At 42.9% G+C, this 26,991-nt stretch overlaps 1 protein-coding gene across 1 annotated transcript in view; it reads right to left on the bottom strand.

Moving 5' to 3' along the window:
- Positions 1-4,924: 4,924 nt before the first annotated feature.
- LOC119973413 (hepatocyte growth factor-like) overlaps positions 4,925-26,991 on the bottom strand; it is a 59,995-nt gene continuing 37,928 nt past the window's right edge. Inside the window, exons 10-18 of the mRNA XM_038811487.1 lie at positions 26,011-26,113; positions 22,812-22,942; positions 20,548-20,577; positions 17,859-17,955; positions 15,040-15,114; positions 12,617-12,760; positions 12,073-12,179; positions 10,149-10,294; positions 4,925-7,084 (exon numbers count right to left, since the gene is read on the bottom strand). Coding sequence (XP_038667415.1) covers positions 6,902-7,084; positions 10,149-10,294; positions 12,073-12,179; positions 12,617-12,760; positions 15,040-15,114; positions 17,859-17,955; positions 20,548-20,577; positions 22,812-22,942; positions 26,011-26,113 — 1,016 coding nt within the window. The 3' untranslated portion in view covers positions 4,925-6,901. The remainder of the gene's footprint in view (positions 7,085-10,148; positions 10,295-12,072; positions 12,180-12,616; positions 12,761-15,039; positions 15,115-17,858; positions 17,956-20,547; positions 20,578-22,811; positions 22,943-26,010; positions 26,114-26,991) is intronic.

Raw genomic sequence — 26,991 nt, 5'->3', positions numbered from 1 at the left:
ATGTGAACATATTGGAGAAAATGCATAAGAGATTTACAAGAATGGTTCTGGGGTGAAAAGCGTTTATGATGATGATAGATTGAAGAGGTTGGGACTGTTCTCCTTGGAGAGAAGGCTGAGAGGAGATTTGATCAAGATGTTCAAAATCATGAGGGGGCTAGGCAGAGTAGATAGGGAATCCTGTTGCCTCTTGTAAAATGATCAATAATGAGGGTTCAGATTTGCAAAAGAACCAAATGTGATGTGAGAAAAAACGTTTTCACACTTTGAGTGGTTCGGGCCTGGAGTGCACTGCCTGGAAATATGGTGGAGGCAGGTTCAATGGAGGCACTCAAGAGGGCATCAGATGATTACTTGAATTGAAACAATATGCAGGGGTGCGGGGAAAAGGCAGGGTAATGGCACTAAGTCATGATGCTTCTTTGGAAAGTAGGTGCAGCCATGATGGGCTAAATGGCCTCTTTCTGCACTGTAACAATTCTGTGATCATGGATCATAGTGAATTTCCTTTGGTTGGTTACATAAATTATTTTGGCCTCCCTCGGTATTTTCACCTGTACACGGGTGGTGGAGATTCACTGCTGTTGTTGGATCTATGTCAGCAGGATGTTTGAAGGATTTGGCTACCAAATGGGCAGGCAGACATGTGGAGCCATAATGTTTCCTGGCAGTGTCTAAGGGCAGCCTATTGTGCGTTTATTGTCCATAAGGGCAACACAGTAGCACAAGTGGATAGCACTGTGGCTTCACAGCACCAGTGTCCCAGGTTCGATTCTCCGCTGTGTCACGGTCTGTGTAGAGTCTGCACATTCTCCCCGTGTGTGCGTGGGTTTCCTCCGGGTACTCCGGTTTCCTCCCACTCCAAAGAAGTGCAGGTTAGGTAGATTGGCCATGTTAAATTGCCCTTAGTGTCCAAAAAGGTTAAGAGGGGTTATTGGGTTATGGGAATAGGGTGGAAGTGGTGGGTTGGTGCAGACTCGATGGGCCGAATGGCCTCCTTCTGCACTGTATATTCTATGTTCTAATTGCATAAGATAGGCATTTTCTATTTTAAACACTCTTGAACACTGAGTGCCTGGAAAATAGCACGTCTGCTGTTCAACATTGCTGGGCACCAATGACAGAAAACCTAAAATATGAAGACCCCCATCCCCCAAATATTATCTGGCAGTTTTAATATGGCCATATAAATAGTTGGGGTGGCAGCCCTGAAGGACCTAATCCACCACCTCATTCAGGAAGAGTAGTGCAAGTAGGGGCAAATCAAGTATCTGCCATCATTTATGCTTCAGTTGATTTGAAATATGACTAAGATACTGAAAGGGTAAAGCAGTCACAATTAAATAACTAAATGAAGTTGAACTAATAGCCAACCGGCAAATGATATGGACTCAGTTGCAAGGTAAGAATAATTTCAACAATCATCTGAGGTGCATTAATTGGCTGAGACGGGACTGTCAGGTGATGTGTCCTTCTATCTTGGATTCTATGAGGTGATTTTCAGCGCACGATTACTGTCCCCGCCAAATAGTTCCCCCTGCACTGAATATTCAAACCTCATTGACGTAACGTGAGGTCACCTTGGCGTGGTTCACAACAGCTTTTTAAATAGAGGATTCAGTTGCGGGAATTCATCCTGGAGCAGCAGCCACCATCTGCTGCAGGTCTCCATGGCAATGGCCATCATCTACTGGAGATTTCCATGGCAATGACCACCATGTGCTGCAGGTCTCCAATGCAATGACGATTGTCTGCTGCAGGTATCCATGGATAATGAATATCTGCTCTAGCTTTCAATGGGGATAATAACCATCTGCTCTAGGTCTCCATGGTAATGGCCACTGTCTGCTGAAGGTCTCTATGTCCATTACCATTGTCTGCTGCAGGGCTCCATGGGGATAATTAGTGTCTTCTACAGGTCTCTATGACGATGGCCACTGTCTGCTGAAGGCCTCTATGGCCATGACCATTGCTTGCTGCAGGGGTTCATGGAGATAGTTACCATCTTCTCCAGATATCCATGGCGACATTCACTGTCTACTTCAGTGATTAACTGAGATTCATAACTTCCATGTCTGCCTTGGGTCTAGTGGAAGGTGTCTTTGTGAAAGAAAGGAATTAACTGCCAAGTGTGAAAGCTTCCACACCTTCCGAAGACTGAATTTTCACTGCTCCTAAATGAAAGATTGAAGATCGCTGCATGAAAGAAAATGAATTGTCCAAATGGTAGATATCAGCTTTGTTGTCTGAGATTCCTAGAAGTATGTCGACATCGCCACTCCACAGGGACGTACATTGATTACGAAGAGAGAGAACAAATGACTTGCTGTCCTTTGTAGCTAAGAGCAGCAATTATCCTGGACTTTCTAATTCTTCAAAGGAAATTGTTTCATAACTATTTGCTGCTCTTTGACCTTGGTTACAATTGCTGGGTTTGCAGAAATGCTTGAAGTGGCTAGTTCTGCTGCAAATGGAAGCATTCTGCACCCCTTGCTGGCCAGACTTGGCATCTATGCTGAGTTTTAATTTGCGCTCTTTTGTCCAATTTGTCAGGCCATCACGTAGGTGAGGCAACTGCCTGAGGACCCACCCAATCCACATGAAGCTTTGGAATTGCCCTGGACCACAATCCAATATGGCACTCAACAGTTCAGCCCAACATCACACTTCGAAGCATCTGCTCAATTAAAGGGTCCTATGGTGTGTCAAAAAAGGTGGCAAAAAGTTTTAAGAATGGAATCAAAGTCTGCAGTGGGCTCCTGAACTCCCTACCTTAGGAGGATGGTGTCTGTGACTGGATCTACTGCATAAAGAAAGCAACACATTCTTCTTTGCATCTTCCATCATATATCATACTTTCTAAATCCTTGAATTATTTCACCTCTTCTGGTTCTCATCCTTCTAAGAATATATGAATGTGTCTTGGTGATCTTGAGATATATAAAACTTTGATTTTGTTAATGTATACTTTAATTCCAAAGTTCCTGAATGCTGTTACTAGTCCACCTACTAGTTCTTTACTCCTTCTTCTATGATAGGACTCACTTAGAGGCCTCATGTTGGGAGTGATGTATTAATGGAGTGCATAACTAGAGATCAGTAAAGGTTGTGGAAAAAGCAAAGTTATCATGGGACATTTTAATTTTCCCCATAGACTGGGAGAAATAGAACAGTTCACGTAATAAAGATGATGGGCAGGATTATCTGGTGGCAGAGGCAGCCCACATTGACCAACAGCAGGATCTTCTGGTCCCAGCACCGTCAATGGGTTTCCTGTTGTTTGTACCCTCCCCCACCAGACAACACATGGTGGAGAGGTCACTCTTGTGGGGAGGAAGATCTCTCTTGACTGGGGAGGGGGGGAGGGGTAGCAGAGCAGAAGATCCCACCAGTGGAAACAGCCAGAAAATCCCACCCATTGTATTTCTAGAATATAGTCAGAGCGGTTTGATGATTTCCGAGCCAACAAAGGAAAATGGCCACCCTTGATTTTGATATGCGTTGCAAATCAGGTACAGTCAGGTCAGACGTGAGAGATTGAGAGATCTACTACTGGTATTATTGTAGCCCAATACTGTCACAAAGGTTGAGCTGTCGGTGACTAAACCAGTACGACAGTGGAAGGCAGTGGTGAACCATCACTGAAAATAATCAAAAGGGCTCAGGATGGCATCAGCACAGAATCTGTTTGATTGGGAGCCAAATGATAACATCAGTTAGATTTTCAGATGACAAAGCACTTGCAGCAAGAACTGAAGCAGGAGTATAATTTTTAACAATTACCATCAGAAACCAATCAGTCTCTAATGACATTTCTCCTGGCTGATCTGGAGTTTGGAGCATTTTTACAGGGTTCAGTTTGAACCCTGTAAAAAATGCAGGACAGCACAAATATGTTGATGGGCTGGGCGTGGATTGGGGGGGGGGGGGGGTGCGGACTGCGGTGATTAGGAGTAGGGGAATGGAGGGAAGGAGGTAGTGTATTATTGCAGAAAAGTTAAAGACGACTGAACGGTCACTCATGTACCACACAGATTGTTGGGCTTAACTGTTCCCCTGTCACCTCCTGGCTGGGAAACTGCACAACTAGGAAAGGTTTGTTTAAGTTCCACATTGCATAACTGGAATCCCCGATTTACTTTGGCAATCAAAACGTTTAGTTGAGTGATGTGCTACTCCACCATCTTCTGCCTTCACATTGCTTTCTAAAGGCTCACAAACATTACTAGATTCAGTTTGAATCTTTATTAAAGCAGAAACCATGCCCTTGATATTTACAGGGAGGGTGGGCTGGATCACAGGGTTGGGGTGGTGCTGGTAAGGGAACATTTGGAAATCACAGAGAGGGTGGTTGATCATGGTAGGTTGACCTTGAGAGTCTGGAAAGCTTCCCTGCTCCTCTTAGCCCTCAAGCAGTGCTGTAAATGTAATTACTTGCGGAATCCAGCTGTTTCTTCTGTCTTCACCTGCTGGGCTGCCACAGCCCAGGAAAACCTGGTGCACAGCCATCACATCTGAATGTCTGTTAAACTTTGAGGCACACACAATCTCATTAAGCATGACTAAATTACTGCTATGTCCTTCGAATGCAGGTTATTCGCTCACCCCAGTGCAAACCAAAGTCGGAACAGTCACATTAGATTGGCTCATTTAACCTCCTCCACGGCCCCAAATATTTTCCCCACCAATACTTATTTCAAAGTTCTCACACCCCTTTAAAACTGGGTTACTGCACAACAGTTGCCGAGTCGATAGTGAAAAGTCCAAAGCTACGCCCGATGTTTATGAGCTAGGTGTGTCGTCGTCTCAATCCACTGTGTCCCAGTTTACCCGAAGCTGCTACTATTCCCATTGCAAAGCTTTGCTGATCTTAACAAACTGTGAAGTGAGCAGTCAACCAAGATTCACAATAAACACCTTAAAATATCAAGCTGATAATACCTTTAATTCATATTTATAGTTCATTATAAAAAAGTACACAAAAATATTTTTCAATTCAGCTCAAAATAGCACATGTGAATTGATGTAGTACCAAGACATCCCTTGGATAAATGGTTAAGTCTCTCCTGCTCAACAGAAGATAAGAAATTGTATTTAAACATTTGCAGAGTATGCAACACAACTTTTTAAACTGGTCAAGATTTGTGTACAGAATTGTGCAACATCAGTTTCAAAACTTTCTCAGAAAACACTATTTCTGTACATTGGAACTGCTTGTAAATATTAGTGTAAAATACACTGCAAGCAATGTTATTACCATAGCCACCTTATTTTGCATGTGTACTTTAGTTCAAAACAAGAGGAATAGCCTGATTTTTAATTAAAATTTCGAGTATTTAAAAAAAAACCACAATCAGAATGATCAGGTCAGGTGATTTGAGCCAGATGTAGTTACAGAGGTCCATTTTACACATTTCAACATCAGCATGGAGTAAAGTTACAACACTCTCTATGATGGATAACTTTTCAGGTCAAATCACTGTACAAGTTTAGTAGTTCCCATTTCACATCAGCATCAAACTTGTGCAAAGTAAAAGCCCACCTGTCCGCTGGAGTGATGTGAAGATTCCCTCCTGAAGGAATTTAACTTACATTTACACTATTCTCTCACATTTACACTATTCTCTCACATTTTGAGTGTGAGCTCCCTCATCAAGAGCACATCTAAGGATCCTGTCTGTATCCTTAAAACTAGTTCAAAGCAAAATGACTTCATACCAACTGTTACATTTGCACTGTCATCACACCTTTCGATTCCTCAATGTGCCCATTGAAAGGTCATCGATCTGTGCTTCTCTCCGCAAATGCTGCCTGACCTGAATATTTCCAGCACTCTTTGTTCTTATTTTAGATTCTTCCGCACTACTGTTGACCCACATCTATAAATGTTTTGGGGCTTTGTCTTCTTAGGGAGCTGGGAAACAGGAAGGGGAGGAGAAAGACAAACTAAAATGCTTTAAGGTTATTTATTCCATCTTACAAATTCCTTTGACGTATTTTCCAGAAAAAAAAGAAACCAGCTCTTCATTAAAAAAAAAATTAAAAATACTTCCTTCATGTGGCAAAGCGATATGAAAACTTTATCAAGATATGTTGATCTGGGTACTTTGGAATGCACAGGGGGTTGTCACGAATTGCTGCTATTAGCATCATCACATTAAGCCCCAGGTTTGTCCTTGGGGTGGACATTACCCACCACGGGGCCACAACTGAATAACCACGTAGCATTTGTATTTTAACGAGAGCTCCAAAGTCTTAAAATGCCGATTTTCAATCCAGTTTAGCTGAGAAGAAGCATTTTGAAACCTTAGTTTACAGAAATTAGAAGAAAATGTAAACATCACTTTCTTGGAAAATGTACATGACGTTGTTGACGGGCTAGTGCACCTAAACCAGCCCAAGCCAAGTGTCAACAACTAATTGTGGTCTTATTACTATAGTCTGGTCCTTTCCTTGCCCTAATTCAGAATCAAAGGTTTTGATCACCATTCTTAAGATGAACAAGAAATTTTTAAAGAAATTGGTTTGAACTAAAAGCATTAAAAGTGTCAAGGCATCTACTGTCATGTCTGTCTTCGGGGCAGGAGAAGCAGCTATTTCAAGAAATGCAGACATAAAAGATTTTCAAGTGTAAGTTATACATTTACAGGAAATGCTTAAAAGGCTTCCTTATGTGTATCTACATTGCTGTAGTCGTTCTCTTTCAAGTTACCTCAGGAACCCTTCCAAAAACACAGACAGATATACAGATATAGTCTACTGCAAACAATGAACAAAAGGTCAGATATACATTTATAAAGCAAAGTATCAATAGACTTGATAAGTATCTGCAGCAACATGGGTCTTCAATTGATAAATTATGTATTTGACAATTAACAATTTCTGTGGACATACATCATATTCATCTTGTGTGGTTGTTTTTTCTGTATGTCTGAAAAACTTTGTCTATCCACGTGACGTAGTATGACACCCTCACAAAAATGCCAGGGCGCTTTGGTTTTGCGCAACCTCGGCCAGGAATTATGACACCTTGTAATAGTTTCTGGTCATCTTCTTCACAGACTAGAGGACCACCATAATCTCTCTGCAAAGACAAAGCCACAAAAATGTCAGCTATCACAAAAGAACATGATTGTCCATTATTTCCTTTGAGTGGCAATCACGATGAATTGCCCCTCCGTACCCTCTTACCTGCGTCAAATTTCATCTGTGCTTGTCTCTCCTGACATTCCTGACTCAGGCCGGACGGGATCCAGGCAGTGCAGGGATCACCGGGGCCGGCATCAAAGTCTAAGAATCAAAACAAAGGAAGAGACCCCTCCCCTTTTTAAAAAAATTGCAGCTGTCGTATAGTAGGTGGGTTTAAAGGTCCCGGATTTGGAACTGCGGGGTCGAGGAGGAGAGAAAGTCAATCATCAGTGGGGTGGGGAAGGGGAAATTGGACAGCAGGGAGACCAACTGTGGGGTCCAACCAGTTAGTGCTGGGGGTGGGGAGGGGGGCATCAGAAGGTGTGGGGAGGAATCCTGTTCGGGTGGTGATGTTGGTGTTTGTGAATGCTGTCAGTGGGCCGGGAGGGAAGGGGGAAACATGCTGAGTGTCAGAAGTTAGGTGTGAGGTTCAGTTTGAGTACTTAAAAAAGTACAGCTTAGGTTAGAAGTGAGGGGGGGATTTTCTGGCCCTGTTTTCAGAGTGGCGTTATGTCAGCGAAGTTTAAACCAGATGTTTAAAAACAGGGAAGGTAAGTTCAACCTTGGGGGGGGGGGGGGGGGGGGGGGGGGAGAGTGGGTCATGCCCAGGCAAAACCTTGGCATTACCCAGGCTGTGCCAGTGCAGGGTCCATGGAGTGGTGCGGGGGGCCCTATGACATTCGGATGGACGGTGGAATCCCATGGTGTGGGAGAGGGGTTTCCCCTTTCTATTTCTATATTTCTGACACCGGGTTACCTTTTTCAGCCAAGAAGCGAGGTCGCTGGTAGAGCAAGCTCTTGACATCCCCACGACCATTTTTGCTAAGTGTCAAAAAATATGGTGGGAAAATCAAGCAGTGGTCAAGTGGGCTGCACCCCAATATTCCACCCGAGTTGACAGACAAAATAAAATGAGCAAATTCTGACCCTGGTTTTATTTCTTCTAATTCTTTCAGAGCAATTATTGGTGTAAAACAGACAGAACCATCGGAAGATCACAATTTAAATTCCTTGTCAGATACTTCTCAGCGCAATTATCCGGTAGACAATTGCTGGGTAAACCCTTACCTGGGAACTTCCGAGAGGGATTCCCCCGCGCATTTTTGGGTGACCCCCTAATTTGATGCTGAGGAGCCAGGAAGTTAGAGTCATGTCTGCATTAGTATATTGCACTATTTTTTTTTGTTCTGACTTCTGGAGATGATATTATGATATTAATTATTTAACAACAGTTTATTTTGGAATAGTTAAAGTTCCACATACACAGTGTTACAGTAACAAAGTAATTTAAAGAGTGTAATTGACACAACCAAAAATATACAAGAACTGCAAGTTATTTGACCAAATAATATTCAACACCTAAATGGGAAGTAAAACAATTATTAGAATGGTTATGTTCCAGCTCAATGTTTAAAGAAGACTCACAGATGCAATAGAACAAAGTTATTGGGATTGTACAGCGATGGTTAGTGAAAGATGCAATGAATTTGAACAATCTCCAAAGTGTGGACACCGCGGCAATAAAAACTACCAATTATGCAGCTTGAAATTAACCAGTAAATGGGTGGTATTGCCATTATTCCACATGGATTAAAAGTTGGGCTTTAATATGCTTTTTTTAATATCAATTTTATTGATTTGCAACTATTAGGACTAATGATATTATTGAGAAAGTGAGTTCCACAATTTCACCATCCTCTGTGACAAAGAGTTCCTCCTCATCTCAGTTTTAAATCTACAGCCTCTCAACGCACATCCCTGACCTCTCATTTTAGATTGACGGAACATCTTTCCATGTTTACTTCATCAATCCCTTTTAGTATTTTATATACCTCGATTAAATCCACTCTCATTCTTCTAAATTCCAGTGAGTACAAGTCCAAACTATTTAATCGCTCCTTTTACGTCAACACTTTCATCCCCAGAATCAATCTGGTGAAGCTCCAGGTTGGCACTGCTAGGGGGCCTTTTTACCCTCCCCATCGGGTTGGGGGGTGTGGTCAAAAACAGGAGAGGGTGATTCAAAGGGGTGGGGGGGGGTGGAGAGGGGAGAAAAGAGCGCGGCAGCCAGACAAAATGGCGCCCCGATCTGAGAGGAGCCTTTCCAGTTGGACTTAACTACAGGAAATGACTCAAGTTCAGCCTCGGTAGAGAGAAACTCCCCAAGGGTAGAAAAAGCAATTGTTCTCGTTGAATAGAAGGGTGTTTCTCAGTGCTGCAGGCCACCAAGAAACACCCGCTAAATGCGCCCAAAACTGGAGTTTTTTTTCTGTTGAATCACGCCCATTGAGCCTGCCTCAAAACAATATACGATATATTATTCTTGTAAAGTATGCATTATAGCTGAGTGGTGAATTAAGACAGCTGTACTGCTAAAAAAAACGGTCTCCTGTCTTTCATTTGCAGAATGCTTCATGTTCAGATAGCTAATAGTTAAGGATTCACTGTAAAATGTACTCCGTGTAAGACACGCATTGAGTGAAATTTAATGCTCTCCCCAGAGGCAGCATTGGTGGTGCAGGCATTTAAATCAGACTGAGAGGCCCCATTACCTCCACCTGTCACTACAATAATATAGGTCATTGCAATTCTACCCCTCTTCAGTTCTGCAGAAAGGTCATATGGACTCAAAACTTTAACTCTGCTGTAACGTATTTTTATTAATATGGTGGGCATTTGACATTAAGGTGGAAGATTCTGGCCATTCATGCTGACAGGATCTTCCAGTCCTGCCGACGCACCCCCTAACCCCCCCCCCCCCCCCCAACCGCAGGTTTCACAGCAGTGGGGGGAGCATTCAACATGAAACCCCGTTGACAATGGCGGCACCAGAAGCTCCCGCCACTCGCCAATGACGGGCTGCCTCCACCGCCATGAAACACATGGCGGGTTGCATGGAAACTCCAGCCCTAAGTGTACATTTATTTTTCAGTGCTTTATTCACTTTGTGTTTCTCTTACCTCACATGTACCAACAGTTCCCTTTTCATCTCCTGCACAGATTTCGGATCCCCTGATTTGGATTTTCCCTTGATGGTACTCACTGCATTTCTTATTTCCAACTATGGGGATCTGGGCTACCTTTAGCTCCCCTTCATAACCTGTACCTAAGAGAGAAATGGGAAAAAGAAAGCTTTAGACACTTGAGCACATGCTAGATATTAAATTAAGTATTTCTGGATATGAAATAAACCTTTAAAACATGCCTACCCATGTCTGTACAGCTAAAAACAACAATATGAAGTGCCTTCCAGCACTAGTTGTGTGGGTGGTGACTTGAATCTAGAATGAGTGTAAGAGACCATAGGAGATATGAATGGAAGAACTTAAAATCCCACCATCCTTTGTGCTGGTTCAACCCACTGTCCATGGATTATGCTCCTATAATTAGTGGAAACAGACATTATGCTCTCATCCTCCAAGGATGAACAGACCATATACTTTGACTTTGCTGGATGAGTGGCAATGTGGCAGGTCAACTCCCAGACCCTGTATTGGACTTGCCTGATTTTTCAGCTCATTGATGTCAATGGAATGAAGAATGTCTGCTACGTTCAATGAAGCCAGTGTAATCTAGCTATCAGAATACTGTTTGAGGAAGTGAAGATGACAATATACCCCATTAACTTACAACCTTAAAATCGCAGACCCTACATCCGAACTAGCTTCACCCTCTACTTTGCTGGTTTAAGCAGAATTCCTCATAGTTGAGTTTCCAAAATACACACATAAAGACAATCTTACATTTCAAATATTGAGAGACGAATCCTAACTATTTTGATTTAGTGCCATGACATGAGTAATAGTTTAAGTGCTATGGATTTTAAAAAGTGAGTTAACGGCCTGCCCGCAGGCGGGGAAATATCTAAGTTTGTTCAAGCTTTGCCTGAATCTAATAGCAAAGGACAGGGACAGAATACGACAGGGAAATAAGTACAAACTATCTGCTAGAAGACAGGGAAAATTTATCCTCAATATACTTTATGAATCAAAATCAAGAGGCGTGCTTTAGGGCAATGTTGAATTTAAATGATCAAACACATAGCCCATGTCGCCCAGTCTGGCAAATCTGTACGAAGAAGTGTTCTGCTTCCCCCACCTCCCTACTGTAGAACCTGAATGGGAGACATGAAAGGAACACATGGTAGGTGTTATAACCAGCCTGATACTACTGGCTGGGGACTACTGCCTATCCCACACTCCTTGTGAGTCTGAGCTCCCCCAATGAGGGGGGGGGGGGGGGGGGGAGAAATCATTAGCATAAATAGAGCTGGCCAGTGTGGAACCAGCTAGAGAGGAGAGAGCAGTGGTGGAGTACTGCTGCTGCTATGCAGAACTCATGCTGGATTCTTTGTGACCCTCACAAAAGTAGGATACAAGTAAATGACTGGTTTATTACAGTATACACAAAATCACAGAGCTACTACTCCTCTCTCAGAAGGGTCACCCTCCCGGATCGGCTCCCAGGTCAGAGTTTTTAATACAGAGTAGTTTCCCCTTGTTAAGGGGAAGCCCCGCCCCCAATTTTTTTTATTTTTTAAAATAAATTTAGATTACCCAATTATTTTTTCCAATTAAGGGGCAATTTAGCGTGGCCAATCCACCTACTCTGCACATTTTTGGGTTGTGAGAGTGAAACCCACGCAGACACGGGGAGAATATGCAAACTCCACACGGACAGTGACCCAGAGCCGGGATCGAACCTGGGACCTCAGCGCCGTGAGGCGGTTGTGCTAACCACTAGGCCACCGTGCTGCCCTCCCCGCCCCCAATTACTGGAGGAGTTCATACTCAGCTGTGTAAGGGGGGAATCAATTGGAGCACAGTCTTTGGCCTTAATGGGGGCCATAACATCTACCAAATGTTCAAACCTTGGATTATTTACCTTTGGTTTCTCCCCATCCAGAGATATTACAAGAGACACCTTCACGTATTACACATCCAGCCCGAGGCAGCTTAATCCAATGAACGTAATCAGTCGATTTTACAGGTCTGGAAAAGGGATCAGATTAAAGCATTAAATACGGGCAATAAATGCAGCACACGTTTCAATTCTGCGAAAGTTTCAAATATTCAAATAAACAAAATCCTGGAAAAAAAGCAGGAGCTATTTGGCAAGAGACATTTCGTACAAATTTCTAATTCTAACATTGGATTGATTAAATTCAATTTCTTTAATATCAATGCTGTTGTCTTCTGCCTGTCGTGTGTTCCCTGTTGTGAAGCAGCTGATGCAACAGATTCCAGCAACATATTTTCACCTCTGTGACTGTTCCTTCAATCAGTCAATCTGGACAGGGTGAACATTTACTGGCATGCGGGGGACAGGACAGGGGGTATTAGAGCAGAGGGGGAAGTGAGCAGCGTGGAAATGGCTAGATGCCAATTTTTGCTTTAACATTCTACACTGGAGTGCTTAGGGGACGTACCTGGCTAATTTCAACATTACAAGGTTGGATCCTTCTGGACCACAGACTAGCAGAGATATCTCCATCACTTGCTTATGGGCTTCCTCATTTCTATCATCTTTGATAATTCCCATCACAGCTTCATATCCTCTTAAGTCTTGTTTACTAAAACCAAAAACACATGTACCAGTTAGACAGACACTTCCAGCTTCTATAAGGTATCTCTCTTCAGCCAAATATTACAGTAAATGGATTCAGAGAAGATATATACCAATGACTACAGGTTGCAACATATTAGAACAATTTGAAACGATGATCAAATAGATGACAGCAGGGATTATATTCCATTAGTTAGAAGAGTCTTTTTTGAAAGTAATTGTAAAAAATGAAAGTTCAGTCAAATAGTGATATTCAATGCATCATTTTAATTTAAAAATCAATTCAAATAATCCTGGGATAGGCTGATTATTGACACAGATGATATGAGTTCACTCTCAAAAGGTTGTTGTTATAGGCAACCGTTAATGAGATATTCCCTTATAACACAAGAGTGAAATAAATTTTGACACAAAGTTAATCAAATAACCTGACACTGGGTGTGATTCAGCGACTTCATCGTGCCCAACTTGGTGACGGGACAAGGCCATTGAATTTTAGGAGAGGTCTCTAGTGGAATTTGTAACACTTGAATCGTCTGACGTCTCACATGATTCAACAGAATATCACTGTGCATCGCGATCTGGATCTCCACGTGCAAATATTTAAATGAGCCAATAGGGTCATTTAAATATCTGCTCGGCCAATTCATCCAGGGCCCGGTATTCCCCGGCCTTGCCAGCGAGGCCTCAATTGGGAGCCATTAGGTACTGGTTCACAAAATCGTGAACCAGTCATGATGGCACTGGTGGGGGTCTAATTGGGGGCCGAGAGGGATGTCTTTGGGGAGTTCATGCCCCCGATTTGTCAGGCACTGAGTTGGATGGTACCCTGGCACTCCCTCTGGAACCCGGGCTCATTCGCACTGCCAGGGTAGCAGGGGCAATGCCAGGGTGCAGGTTTGCAGTGCCAAGGTGCCCAGGGCCAGGTTGTTCATGCCGGGGATCAGGTCCAGGGTAGGCCTTGCCCCATAATAGGTGTGATGAAGGGGGACATCGGAAGACACAAGTTGGGTGAGGTGGGGGGAGGGGGGAGTACCCGAGGCCTCGGTGGAGGTAGAAAGATCGGGGCTGCCTTTAAAATGGCAGCCCGATTAAATGACTTTAACTCAAGTCCGCTGAATCAGGCCCACTGTTAGCCAATACTATTCAAACATTGATGCAGAATTTTTCTAAATTTCAATATCACAAACTGATGTCAGAAAGACAGAATAGATGACAAAACTAACGTTACTAGTATCTCACAGGATTTTTTAAAAAAGTAATTGTTTTACTGTCATATAGTCGAATGCAGTGGAAACTTGAACTTATTCCATATTATGTGCTACGTAAGTACTAATCTTCCATAACCACCATGAGGGGATTTTTTGGTGCAGTGGGTAGCGTCCCTACATCGGAGCCAAAAGCACTGGATTCGAGTCCCACCCCAGGGCTTGACGGTCAAGGAATGTTTGTTTATAATGCAGTGGAACAATGTAAGTGTGTCAACCTGCAAATCCTTCCAAACAGGCCAATGGCTGTGGTAAGAGCGAGAGACACTTCTGGACTGGGGTTTTCCAACCATTCATGGCAGCAGGATTGGACAGCCCACCCCTGCCACGGGTTTCCCAGAGGCAAGGAGTGCATTTACTGGAAAACCCTGTTGACAGCAGCGGGAGGACCAGAAGATCCCACCGGCAGCCAATAGGGGGCCACCTCTGCCAGCACGAAAACAGGGCAGGGTGCCTGGTAAATCCCACCCCTGATCAGCTGCGCTTGATGCGGAGTGGCGCCCTTCAAGCTACAAGCCTCTGGCGACAGATGAGAGACCTGTTCTGGGAATTACTAGCTATGGAAACAGACAAAATCGGTTTAGTGGACCACCAGGTGCGGGAAGGGAATTGGAATAACCAACGTGTTCTGGAAAACTCGTATTATTCGGAATTATATCCGACCTATATTTCTGGAAGTGGTATATTGTGTTTATGCTTGGAATAAAGTTTCAACTTTTACAAGTTCTCCACCTATGTGCAACCAAGTGACCAGCAAGGCAGCTCACTGGCAGCCCTACAATGAAAATCTATGCACCCAATGCCAGAGGCAATACGGATTCATCCAAGGTGTGACGATCTCATCTGTATTTCCTCCTCCACTGTTGGGGATGGTGCTGCAGCTTCCAGATGTAACAGTTCAGACCAAGAATTACAATGAACCTGGATTTGTCTCTGCACCACACCATTGAGCACTATTGTTATCACACTCTGCTACATACAACCAGACTTTTGAATCATAAAAATAACCCCTGCATACCATGTGGAGAAACAGTGCTTGGCCGTGAGTACCCAATTATTTTCAATCAATGATCCACCACAGAAATGGTTATCCCTAAGAGAAAGAGAATGGGTTTACAACAGTTACAAAGTATGCTCATTACCATCACTCACAGACGATGAATAGACTTTAAAGGATATTCATTTTCTTCAGTAATCTGAATATTAAGGGATGTAAACTGGAGATCTCTATATACTCAATATTATTTGGCAATGAAATCTGGTTATGTTTTTGATAAGAAACCTCTTGCCTAGCAATTTTAAGTTGCAGTTACGATTATTAGTATGAAGCCATAGTCAGCAAAACTCTAATTTGTAGGTCGTGAGAGAGCTACATATTGTGTTCACAGAGCTCCACTCCTCCAGCACCTTGTTCATAAATATTGCTGAAAAGAGAGACATGTTGCCGAAACGTTTCATCTTGCACTCAGCTGGGACAAACAAGAATGAAAAATTTCAATCTAGCACAACAATTTATACTACTGGAGAAAAGGCTGCTGATTGGCTGGCAAGTCAACTCTGATTGCCACGGAAAGAAACAACAGTGACCTATAGACTCCCCAAGTTCCCGGCTAACTCAAAACAGAGATAAGACTTGAACGTGCTCCTTTTGTGTGCAGAGAATGGGTTCCTGCATATGAATCGATGTGACTTCGAGCAAGCATCTTAAATTGATTGTTAGTGTTTCTGTTAGCGCAGTCAGGATTGCTCAGCAAGTGTTGCCCAATCGTAGAATCACATCTAACAGTATGTCAGGTACAGAGGTCTTATGTCCCGGTGATTGGCTGATTGAAACAAACAGCATGTTCCTTTGGCTGGCTATTTTGGCCCAGCCAACGAGGCTCACTTCCCATGAAATCATTTTTTTAACAATCAGTCATGGCTGTAACAAGGCTCATTTACACTTGAAGTGACATATATTCATATATTCCCTGTAAACAAAGGGAATATATTATCTTTTTTTGAATTACTCAGCAGCTTGTGGAGCCTATGGTTCCCGGTTGTTTTCTCCATGGCAGTGCCAATCAAAGTCAAATTGCCAACCAATCAGCAGCACTTTTCTCCTGTTGTACAAATTGTTGCGATCATTTTATATTTTGGCATTCTTGCATTTGTCCTAATTAGTGCGAGATGGAAAGCTTCAGTAACATGTCCCTCATTTCAGCAATATTCAAGTTCTACACTACCAAGCCACTGTTCTTTTTAAATGTCAGAAATGAGTGGGGGAGAGGGGCACCTGCATTCTCACAACATCGAAGGACTCCTTAACAGGTTTATGGTGTCTCCAGGGCATGAAAAGAATTGCTGAAGACTTTTTACATTTGACTGCACACTATACTTGCACTATGTCAGTGTGAGAAGGTCCTCGAAAGGGAGCCCCACATCATTTGATGCTTTCTCGAGTAAAAATCTTTAGAACAACCCACGCTTAAAACTTGTTTTTCATCAACCAGAAAGTGGTTGGGAAATGCAAAGCATTTGGGAAATTGACCAAATTGTTACTTTTCTTGAAGTCAGCTCTGGGTAAGGGCTGATTAATTCAATCAATTTATTTATTTTTAACCTCCGAGGCACTCTGACCCATGGTAATACAGGAGATCATGGGGTGAATACTTGGGAAAGACAGAAAAATGATTCAAAACCGAATAAATTGTAACAAAAGCATGAATATGTATGTAATTTATACTTTAAAAAAATCCAATTCAGAATTTACCAAAACATCATACTTTGTGTCAATCTGTTAGATTATCATAGAATTTACAGTGCAGAAGGAGGCCATTCGGCCCATCGAGTCTGCACCGGCTCCTGGAAAGAGCACCCTACCCAAGGTCAACACCTCCACTCTATCTCCATAACCCAGTAACCCCACGGAACACTAAGGGCAATTTTGGACACGAAGGGCAATTTATCATGGCCAATCCACCTAACCTGCACATCTTTGGACTGTGGGAGGAAACTGGAGCACCCGGAGGAAACCCACGCACACACGGGGAGGATGTGCAGACTCCGCACATACAGTGACCCAAGCCGGAATCGAACCTGGGACCCTGGACCTGTGAAGCAATTGTGCTATCCACAATGCTACCGTGCTGTGTCAATCTGTTAGAGGTCTGTGTCGATCTGTTAGAGGTCATTTTAGATTTGGGCAATGGTGTAAAATGGACAATCTTGAATTTGCTGCTCATTATAAGACCTGTCCAGTTCTCTTTGGTGTTGCACTCCATTGCATACCAACTGGCTAATCTATAATACCTATTTGGCACGATTAAAAATTCAGGGCACAATAACCCCACTTTCTGTTGAAATCGGTTCCTTAAATTCTGGATTGATTTTCTTGAATTAGAAACTCCAGATTGGAGGGAAGATGGAGCTTCATCAATTAAGTCAATACATTGTCCGGTACTCAGCAATACAGAACAGTTAAAGTGGCAATAGGTGCACAACAGCAACCTTCAGGATCTGTGTGTTGAGAGAAAAATAGTAAACAAATTCACAAATATGGAAAGAAGTGACAATTTGACCAATTTTAAAAACAGCTTGGCAGCCACTCTCAAGTCATCAATGCCATGCGAATAAGAGGGGATCTTGGATAGGGAGTGAAATAAATGTCCAATTCAGTGCCTCAGGATATCAGTGGTGCACGCATATAACACACTTGTTTACAAAGACAGAACAAGAGAGTGAAACATGTGTTGCTTTGTATTTATATAATCCTCTGATGGATAGATACTTGGATCGTATTCAAAAACAAAGTTATGTAATAACTAGGAAGGTTTGTCACAAATTGAACTGATTTACCTGTGCCGTAGGCTAACCATCCAGCTGGATGATTTAGCTTTTGCTCGAAATCCATTGATTATTCTTGTCTGTATTTTATTTGAACATTTATGAGTGCCTGGGGATTGGACAGGGGAGAAAGAAGTAGTAGTGTGTCATTAAAGTTGAGATTTCAGAAAAGTAACTGCAACAAAGGCATTTGCCTTTCAAAATCATAACACTCAAAACTTTGAATAGTCCTGTAATAAAAAATTGGAGTGTTTTCAAACAGTAGTGCTTCGGCACCTGTTTCTTCTCTCCCCCCCCCCCCCACCCCCCCCCCCCCCCCCACCCCATACACATACACCACCACCACCATTGTCTCCTGCCTCTTCAGCAACATATTTTGGTTGCTGGCATAACCTCATTATGAACAGCAATTCGCACACCTTATAAAATCATGGAGAGATGAGATACATCTTAAATGTATCCCAGATATATTCTAGGACTCAAATAGAAGTAAAATGTGTGTGTATTTATGTATGGAATGCATATTCAGCACACAGAGCTAATAAAAAGGTAAGTTCAAGATTTGAAATATGGAAACATTTTTACATGTCTGCAGAAACAAATGGGAATACATTAGTACAACAACAACAAAATGTCATGACCGGAAGATCAATGCTTTAGGTACTGTGCAGGCATTTGTTTTGGAAGTCGCATGTTGTGGAAGAGAAAAAGACAAAAAATTCATAGGAAGTCCAATAAATGCCAGAACATTGGACTCCAAAGACATGTAAGATGTTTGCCAAATCTTTCATTTTTAAATACACACACAAAATATGGAAGGGCCTGTAGCCACCTGGGTTGGCCACTTCCTCACACAAAATGGAAGAACGCAAAGGTTACAGGGAAAAATGGATATTGGCAAAGAAACAAGCAGTTTGCAGAATCCCCTGTATTCTAGCTGCTAAAGAAACCAGCCAGAATTGTAACTAATGAGCTGCGCATATTAAGTGAGTGATTCACGGTGATTCCCAGGCACAATGGACACAACAGTTAACTGCAATCGCTACATTCTATAGAAGGTCAGACATCCCGGCGCCAGTGGAGTCTGAGACAAAGGACACCAATAAGGTGGAAGGAACCGCCCGGTGATCGAGGAACAGCCCTGTTATTGGGGAAATTCAAATCAATCGATTGGGAAGAGACCCAATCGATTGCAGGTTTAGAGAGGGTCCGCCCAGAAGGAAGCGAAGCCCCTGGGACCTATAAAAGTCAGGTCCCAGGACTGATTCTTTCTTCTTGACCAGACGGCCTCCCAGCAGAACATCTTAGCAGCAGAAGACCTTGACCAAGAGGAGAGGCCTGGTCAGCAGCCGCCATCAAATAAGTGTCATACAACGCACGCTACAAGTGTAGACACTCCTGACCCCTTTAGTCCACACCTACTGGAAACCTGCGGACCTAGTGCAGAGCAAGAGGCCATTGTTCTCTGATCCGGCAGTTCCCTTATTCCAGATAAGTATTGGCCTAGTAGTGGTAGGAACAGTTTAGTCGTAGTTTTATATGCATGAGTAGCAAATAACTGAGTTATAATAAACGTGTCTTGTTTTGAACCTACTAACTGGTGCATTGAGTCATTGATCTGAACTTGAATTTGAGCCTTGTGGCGGTATCATAACGATACCTGGCGACTCCAGAGCTAAGTAATAAACAGAGCCAATTGAGTGTAAAGCACACTCACCCAGAACGAGCAACAGACCCTCTTGTCCCATTACATTACAACAGTGATTCCGATAAATTATTCAACATTCTACAATACAATGCTCTACATGTTCCCTGATTGAATTCCTTAATCAACTACAAAAAGAGAAAAAAAATGATTGCTCGTGGTTATTAGAACAATTGCAAGAAAGAAAGTGATTTACTTTAATAGCCGGAAAATCTAATAAACCAAAGGGTGGTAGAAGTTTAGAACTCGCTGCTGTAAACCACGATTAATGCTACTGTGATTACATTTAAAAGTAAGATAGGTGGATACAGGTTTACCAAAATTATTAAGAGGAATTGGGTAAAGCAGGGTATATCAGTCACAATCTCTTTGAATGGCAAAGCGGAGCTAAATGCTCTCCTGCTGTTTGTACGTTCTCACAATGATTGAAGGGGAGATTTCCGAGTAACAATATTCTAATTAATCAAAACTAGCAGGGTGTGAGGAAGCAGATCGAGCATGAACATTCTGTTCAAGAGTTTTAACCATGAACACGAACCCGTTTGTCTTATGAGGAAAGGTTGAACAGACTGAGTTTGTTTCCACTGGAGTTTTAGAAGAATGAGGGGTGACTTGATTGAAGTAGGTAAGATCCTGGACAAGGTGAATGTGGGAAAGGATATTTCCTCTTTTGACTAAGTCCATAACTAAGAAGTACTTTCAGGACAGAAATGAGGCAACAATTTTTCTGAGGGTTGTGCAACTTTGGAAATCTCAGAAGGAAGTGGAGGCGGGGTCATTGAATATTTTTAAGGCAGAATTGGATAGATTGTTGTTAGGCAAGGCAATCAAAGGGGTTAGATGGGAATGTAGAACTTGAAACACAACAGATCAGCCATGGTGTGATACACTCGAGAAACCGAATGGCTTCTGATCAGGAGAAAGGTTCTCACTAAGAACCAAAATCAGAGCTTTCCCATTGAAACATGATACCAAATGATAATATAAGAAGCATACCTGTTAATGTTAATTTGGGTGTTTTGTCACCTAAATAGAAAGAACATGAATTTACGATAAGGAAAGACACGATGGATTGAAATGCATGAAAAACACATTTAGTCCTAATACAAACCCAAAGCAAAATCTATAAGGTAATTTTCCATGTATTAGTCCAATTTTAGTAAGCTTCCCAGTAGCAGTCCAATTTTAGTGTATGTGCTGCCAAAATAATTAAGCTCAAGAAAGCATGGACAAGAATAGGATTCGAATCCAGCCATGCAGAATGCAATGGAAAGCATTCAGAATTAATTTTTAAAATCTTAAACCATGACAATGCCAATTAAAATTCAAGTGAACTGCGCATTGCAAAAAAAGGTATGTGGCGTGATTCTCTGCTCCCCACGCCGGGTGGGAGAATCGCAGGAGGGCCCCCCAACTAATTTCACGACCTCCTGGCGCCCCCCGCTCGGACGAATCACCGCTCGCCATTTTTCAGGCGACCGGCGATTCTCCGACCCGGATGGGCCGAGCGGCCTGCCGTTCGCGACCGTTTCACGACGGCGGCAAACACACCTGGTCGCTGCCGTCGTGAAATCGCGTTGAGTTGCCCGTTTTGGGGCTTGTAGGGGGCCTGGTGGGGAATGAGCACCACAACTGTGCTCGGGAGGGGACAGGCCCGCGATCGGTGCCCACCGATCGTCGGGCCGGCGTCTCAATCAGACACACTATTTCCCCTCCGCCGCCCCGCAAGATCAAGCCGCCACGTCTTGCGGGTGTGACGGCCACCGCGCATGCGCAGGTTTGAGCTGTCAGCTGTCGTGACGTCAGCCGCGCATGCGCGGGTTGGAGCCGGCCAACCTGCGCATGCGCGGCTGACATCACATAGGCGCCGCCCGGCGGCCAAGAGTTATGGAGCACCGCTCCTAGCCCCGGCGGGAAGGGAGAATAGGGGGCGAGGAGCAGCCTCCGAGGCCGTCGTGAAACTCGGCCAAGTTCACGACGGCCCTCCCGATTTTTCCCGGGAGCGGAGAATTCCGCCCATAATGTAGATCCAACTGCGTGTAAGTGTGTGTGTGTGTGTGTGTGTGTGCGCGTGCGGGAATACGTAAACCTCCTACAGCAAAAGGTTGTGTTCTGGCAGTCAAATAAATGGAACTATAATATACAAAAGTCATGCTTTACAAAAAGTATTTATTGCCAAGTATTTTTGTTCAGTCTTTGGCATTCATGGCTACTATATCAGCATGCTTTCTGAGGGAAGCATGAAAATCTCTGTTATTTAGACAGAGAGCCATAAGTAGTTTATAAACAGAGGTTAAAAGTCATGGACAAGTAGTATTTATGTCCACCAGTTAACCATTCAAAGATTAATGAGGCTTTAAATATTTTCTCCAGAGTGGACTTTAAGAATTTGAATTTCAAGGTAATGTTTAGGGACATTAAACATTTATAACTGGCTTTTATAAAAACATTAGCAGCTCGAACTTCATGTTTTGAATCGTGAAAAAAACCCAAGCATCGAAAAGCTATAACAAACGCATTGGGCAGGATTTTCCCCTCAGTTGACTTTTGGAAACTCTCCAAACTTTCCCATCCTGCCTGCGACGATGCCCGTCCCTGGTGGAACAGGAAAATCCCCCAATGTTGTTTGTCCTCCGAGCTTCACAGATCTAAAGGAGCTCTGAAAAGACAACACAGATGCAGCCAGAGGTTGCAACATCCAGACCATTGTGACTGGAGACCTATATGTGAAATTTGTCATTCAACTGTATGGCGCCTCACTGTCCTCATGCTATTAACACGTAGTCACAGACCTTGATGAAATTTGTCCAAAATATTTGCATTGCATCATACAAGGAGCAAATACAACAGCCTCAAAATTGTGAGACTCACTTGAAGACTTGAGCTTGGAGTCCACACACCTGATAGTCAAATTCCCGACTTTCTGGCCATTCAAATAAACATGATTTGGAGATGCCGGTGTTGGACTGGGATGGGTACAGTTAGAAGTCTTACAACACCAGGTTAAAGTCCAACAGGTTTATTTGGAATCACTAGCTTTCGGAGCGTAGCTCCTTCATGAGAACCGAAAGCTAATGATTCCAAATAAATCTGTTGGACCTTAACCTGGTGTTGTAAGACTTCTTACTGATTCAAATAAACAGCACATAATCACAAGTCTTGTGATCAAGCAGGTCCGATTCTCTGATCGGTGTTCCTCTCGAGCAAGACTATGCATTAGGAATGAGTGGTCTACGACCCGCAGGTAGTCAAGTACTTACAAGATTCTATTGCACAGTAGTCCCATGGAGTGAGAGGATCATTAGTGTAACACCAGGGACCATATTTATCTGCATCTGGATTGCGACAGTAGTTCTCCACCAAGCTATCAGAATTGGTGTACGAAGCAGTTCTGCATATAGGTAAAGGACAGCGGTTACACAATGATCAACCTGGTTCACCTCTGAAAGGATATGGCAAGATGGATGATTTAACTTTTCCACCCACACATCTTATTTATAAACAACATGGTTATATTTTAAATAACTGGTCCATTTTGACTGGCGACTTTACTCCTTCCTGCCTGTGTTCCACAATTGAGAAGGAAGTAGGCAAGAAAATGAATCCCACAATCACAAAACTTTACCATTCTCTAAATATGTCTGTGGAGGACCCACTGGCATTTATTGTTTGACTTCACAGGTGAACGGGCAAGATGTTCAACACCATTCAGTCAGTAATGTACTTAATCAATGGCCGCTGCCACTGGACTCAATATCCATAGAATCCATTGAATCCCAACAATGCAGAAAGAGGCCATTCAGCCCATTGAGTCTGCATTAACGCTCTGAAAGAACACCCTACCTAGGCCCACTTCCGGACTCTATCCTCGTAACCCCACCATCCTCGTAACCCCACCTAACCTGCACATTTTTGGGCACTAAGAGGCAATTTTAGCATGGCCAATCAACCTAATCTGCACATCTTTGGACTGTAGGAGGAATCCAGAGCACCTAGGGGAAACCCACGCAGACACGGGTAGAAAGTGCAAACTCCACAAACAGCCACCCAAGGCCAGAATCGAACCTGAATTACTGCCAGCAGTGCTAACCATTCTGCCACCATGCATAGCGTTTTAAGCCAGTGCACTTTGCCATCAATGGTGCGCTGTACTGTACTTACGCACAGCATCAACTCAATAAGGTTAATGCGGTAGCAACTATCTTCCTTATAATTCCTACCAGAAAGACAGACAATTGCATGGGAGCACAATTATGATCAAGATCCCCTCCAAGTCACACACCTTGAATTGGACATATTTCACCATTCCAGTTCGGTCAAAATCTTGGAAATCCCCATTTCACACTATTTTGGGGATACCATTAGTATAACAGGTGCAGTATCACTCAAACAACCTAGGAAAGGGCAATAAATGTAACCCTACCCAAGTCTCATGAACAAGAAACAAAACAACTTGAATTTTTACTTCTAAGTCTGGATACTGGGAGTTAACAAATCTCCCGGCTCATCACACCTGCTTTAGGAGGGACTCCCCTGACTGGTGGATTGTCATTCCAGGATGAGTGACTCTCTGCCCCCTGACAGAGATGAGGCAGCAACAGAAGCTGCCGAATGCAGAGAAAGGCTGACTAAAAAATCCTCCTCAGTTCACTGGGATTTCTTCCCAGTTGTTTTGTTAAATGTTAGACCCTCTAATCATCACCGCTCACACACTGTCACTCTCCCCACCAACTCCCCCCATGCCAAAAATAAAGCTGCAAATATGTTATTGGCTTCAGTTTAAAAAACTCTCATTCATGAACGCTGATTCAAAGCATCCCCTCAAATACTTGGTCCCTTTTCGTATTCATAACTCCACAAAGACAGATAATCCTTTCATAGCCTCTTTCAACTGGAAATCAAACTGTGAACTTGGAACATCCGACTGAGATAATAGGTTGTAGAAAACAACTAGGTATTAATAATGATAGGTTGTAGAAAACAACTAGGTATTAATAATGATAGGTTGTAGAAAACAACTAAGTATTAATAATGATAGCCTTTAAAGTTATATCAACAAACAACTATTGTAACTGCTAGAACAGTTTTATTTTAACATACTCTTTCAGGCAGACTTTTTGGCTTGGTCCAGGCCAGGGTTTTAAATAACTTTGAAGCTTGACAGATCTTCAGACCCTATCCATCCTTCAAGTGCAATTATTGCTACCCTAGAAAGTCATACTTCTCACACAGTGAGTTGATGCACTTGTTACAGCAAAAAGGTGGCCCGTTTGAACTCAGATTTTTAGTTTAAATGGCTCTACTATGTTTCCCTCAAGTGCTAAGCATGTAATATCCCCTTCCCCTCCCAGTGAAATAGGGATCTACTGGATATGGGAGCGGAACTTCTAGATTCAGGGTCAGTCTTACAGAAATAATGACAGCTAGACTCACTTAATGGTGGAGAGGCATCTAGTCAGCCTCCAGGAAGTGAAAAACTTCCCACAATTAAGTGGGAGAGCAGAAGGGGCTGACACGGGATTCTCAGCCAATTGAAACCCCATTGTCCCTGAGCCCACTGTAATTCAGTGGTGACTCACTTATTAAATAAGAGCTGCACGCCTTTCCCGTGCCTCCTGAACGCCTCCCAGCAAAATCCTACTGAGTTTGTTGGTGGCATCGGGAAGTGTGTGCTGGGGGGGGGGGGGGGGGGGGGGGAGTGGCAATGAACACCTTCATTATCTGGCATCAGTAAAGGGGGGGGGAGGGGGGTTGCTACTAATATCTTCCAGACACACAACTTCTATCACCTAGAGGCAAAAGGGCAGCCAGTGCATGTGAACACCACTCCTTCAAAAGTTCCCTCCAAGTCACTCGATATCCTGACTTGGAACTATATCATTTGTTCCTTCACTGTAGCTGAGTCAATATCCTGGCACTGTGGGCGTACTTACACTACATGGACTGCCACGCTGCAAGAAGGCAGCTCACCACCACCCTCTCAAGGGCAATTAAGGATGGCCAATAAATTCTGGCCGAACCAGCAACACACACATCCCACAAAACAAATACAAATTTGAAAAATGTTGGTTTAAAAGAAATAAATGCCAATATAATGAATCGCTGTTTGAAGGTGTGATGAATGGACAAGCATACCAAATGCTGGTCTATTGGACACAAGTTTCATTTATCCAGGCAGGTTTAGCTCACTTGGCTAGACAGCTGGATCGTGATGCAGAGCAAGGCCAGCAGCGTGGGTTCAATTCCTGTACTGGCTGAGGTTATTCATGAATGCCTGCCTTCTCAACCTTACCCATCGGCTGAGGTGTGGTGATTCTCAGGTTAAATCACCACCAGTCAGCTCTCCTCCTCAAAAGGGGAAATCAGCCTCTGATCATCTGGTATTATGGTGACTTTACCTATTTATTTATCCATCACCAACAATCAAATTCTTAGCAACCAGAGGAATTTGTGTCTTACCTTTCAGAATCCTGGTTGTAATTTATCCAGGGGGCACACCGTACACCAGTCCTAGTTTTAGATACAGTTCCTCTATAGGTTGCCCCAATCCCTTGGTAACACTCTAGATAAATAGGAAGTCGTAAGATAGGTTTAAAATTGAACTTGTATTTTCAATTCATCACATTTTATTCTTTCATCACCTTTCCAATATTCTTTCTGTACCCAACATTTCCTAAAATCATTGACTCAGCCTACAGTATGATTTTCTAGTCACGACCACAGTATCTAAGGGGCCGGAGGAAGCCAGCAAGGCAGCAGTACAAAGCAACGCAAACACTAATCTAATCGTTTATAACCTGCTATATTACCAGCATGTTTTTTTTTTTGCAGTCTTTCTTTTTATAATGGTTACAGTACACGGTGCAGTTGATTTGGCTAAAACTCAATTATCTTGAAACTAGAAAGGAACAAAAAGTCAAGAGGCAAGAGAAAATGATTGAAACTATTTTTAGTTCATCACCAAAATAGACTTTGGATGGTTTATTAATCTTTTTTCTTGATCACCTGATTGTACTTCTGGGACATTGAACAGATTGGGAAAGACATTTGCTGAAATTTACTCTAAAAATACATTTCAGTCACCCATCAAATCTAAAATGACCTCCTGTGATGAATGAAATAGAAGTTGTTATATTTGTTGAAGTAATGTTATTGAAAAACAGGTTTGCGACCCATACAGCCAGTATGTCTGCTAAATCTGTGCTTAAGGGATCATATAAAAGTGAGGTAGTCTTTGATTTTGTCAGGAGAGTGTTCTGCTGATAGATTTGAAAAACATTTACTTGTTTAATGCTAGGCTAATGGAATATTGTTTCGTTGGAGATCACAGGGGGAAGGTAATTTTAGAGAGATATTTGATCCTTGCTACTCAGGTCATGAAACATCTAGTGGGAGGAAGAATGCCTTATGGATTGGGTACAAACAATGTAATTAACGGGG

The sequence above is a fragment of the Scyliorhinus canicula genome, chromosome 11 (genome assembly GCF_902713615.1).
Source record: "Scyliorhinus canicula chromosome 11, sScyCan1.1, whole genome shotgun sequence".
Classification (NCBI taxonomy): domain Eukaryota; kingdom Metazoa; phylum Chordata; class Chondrichthyes; order Carcharhiniformes; family Scyliorhinidae; genus Scyliorhinus; species Scyliorhinus canicula.
This window is presented reverse-complemented; position numbering and strand designations above follow the sequence as displayed.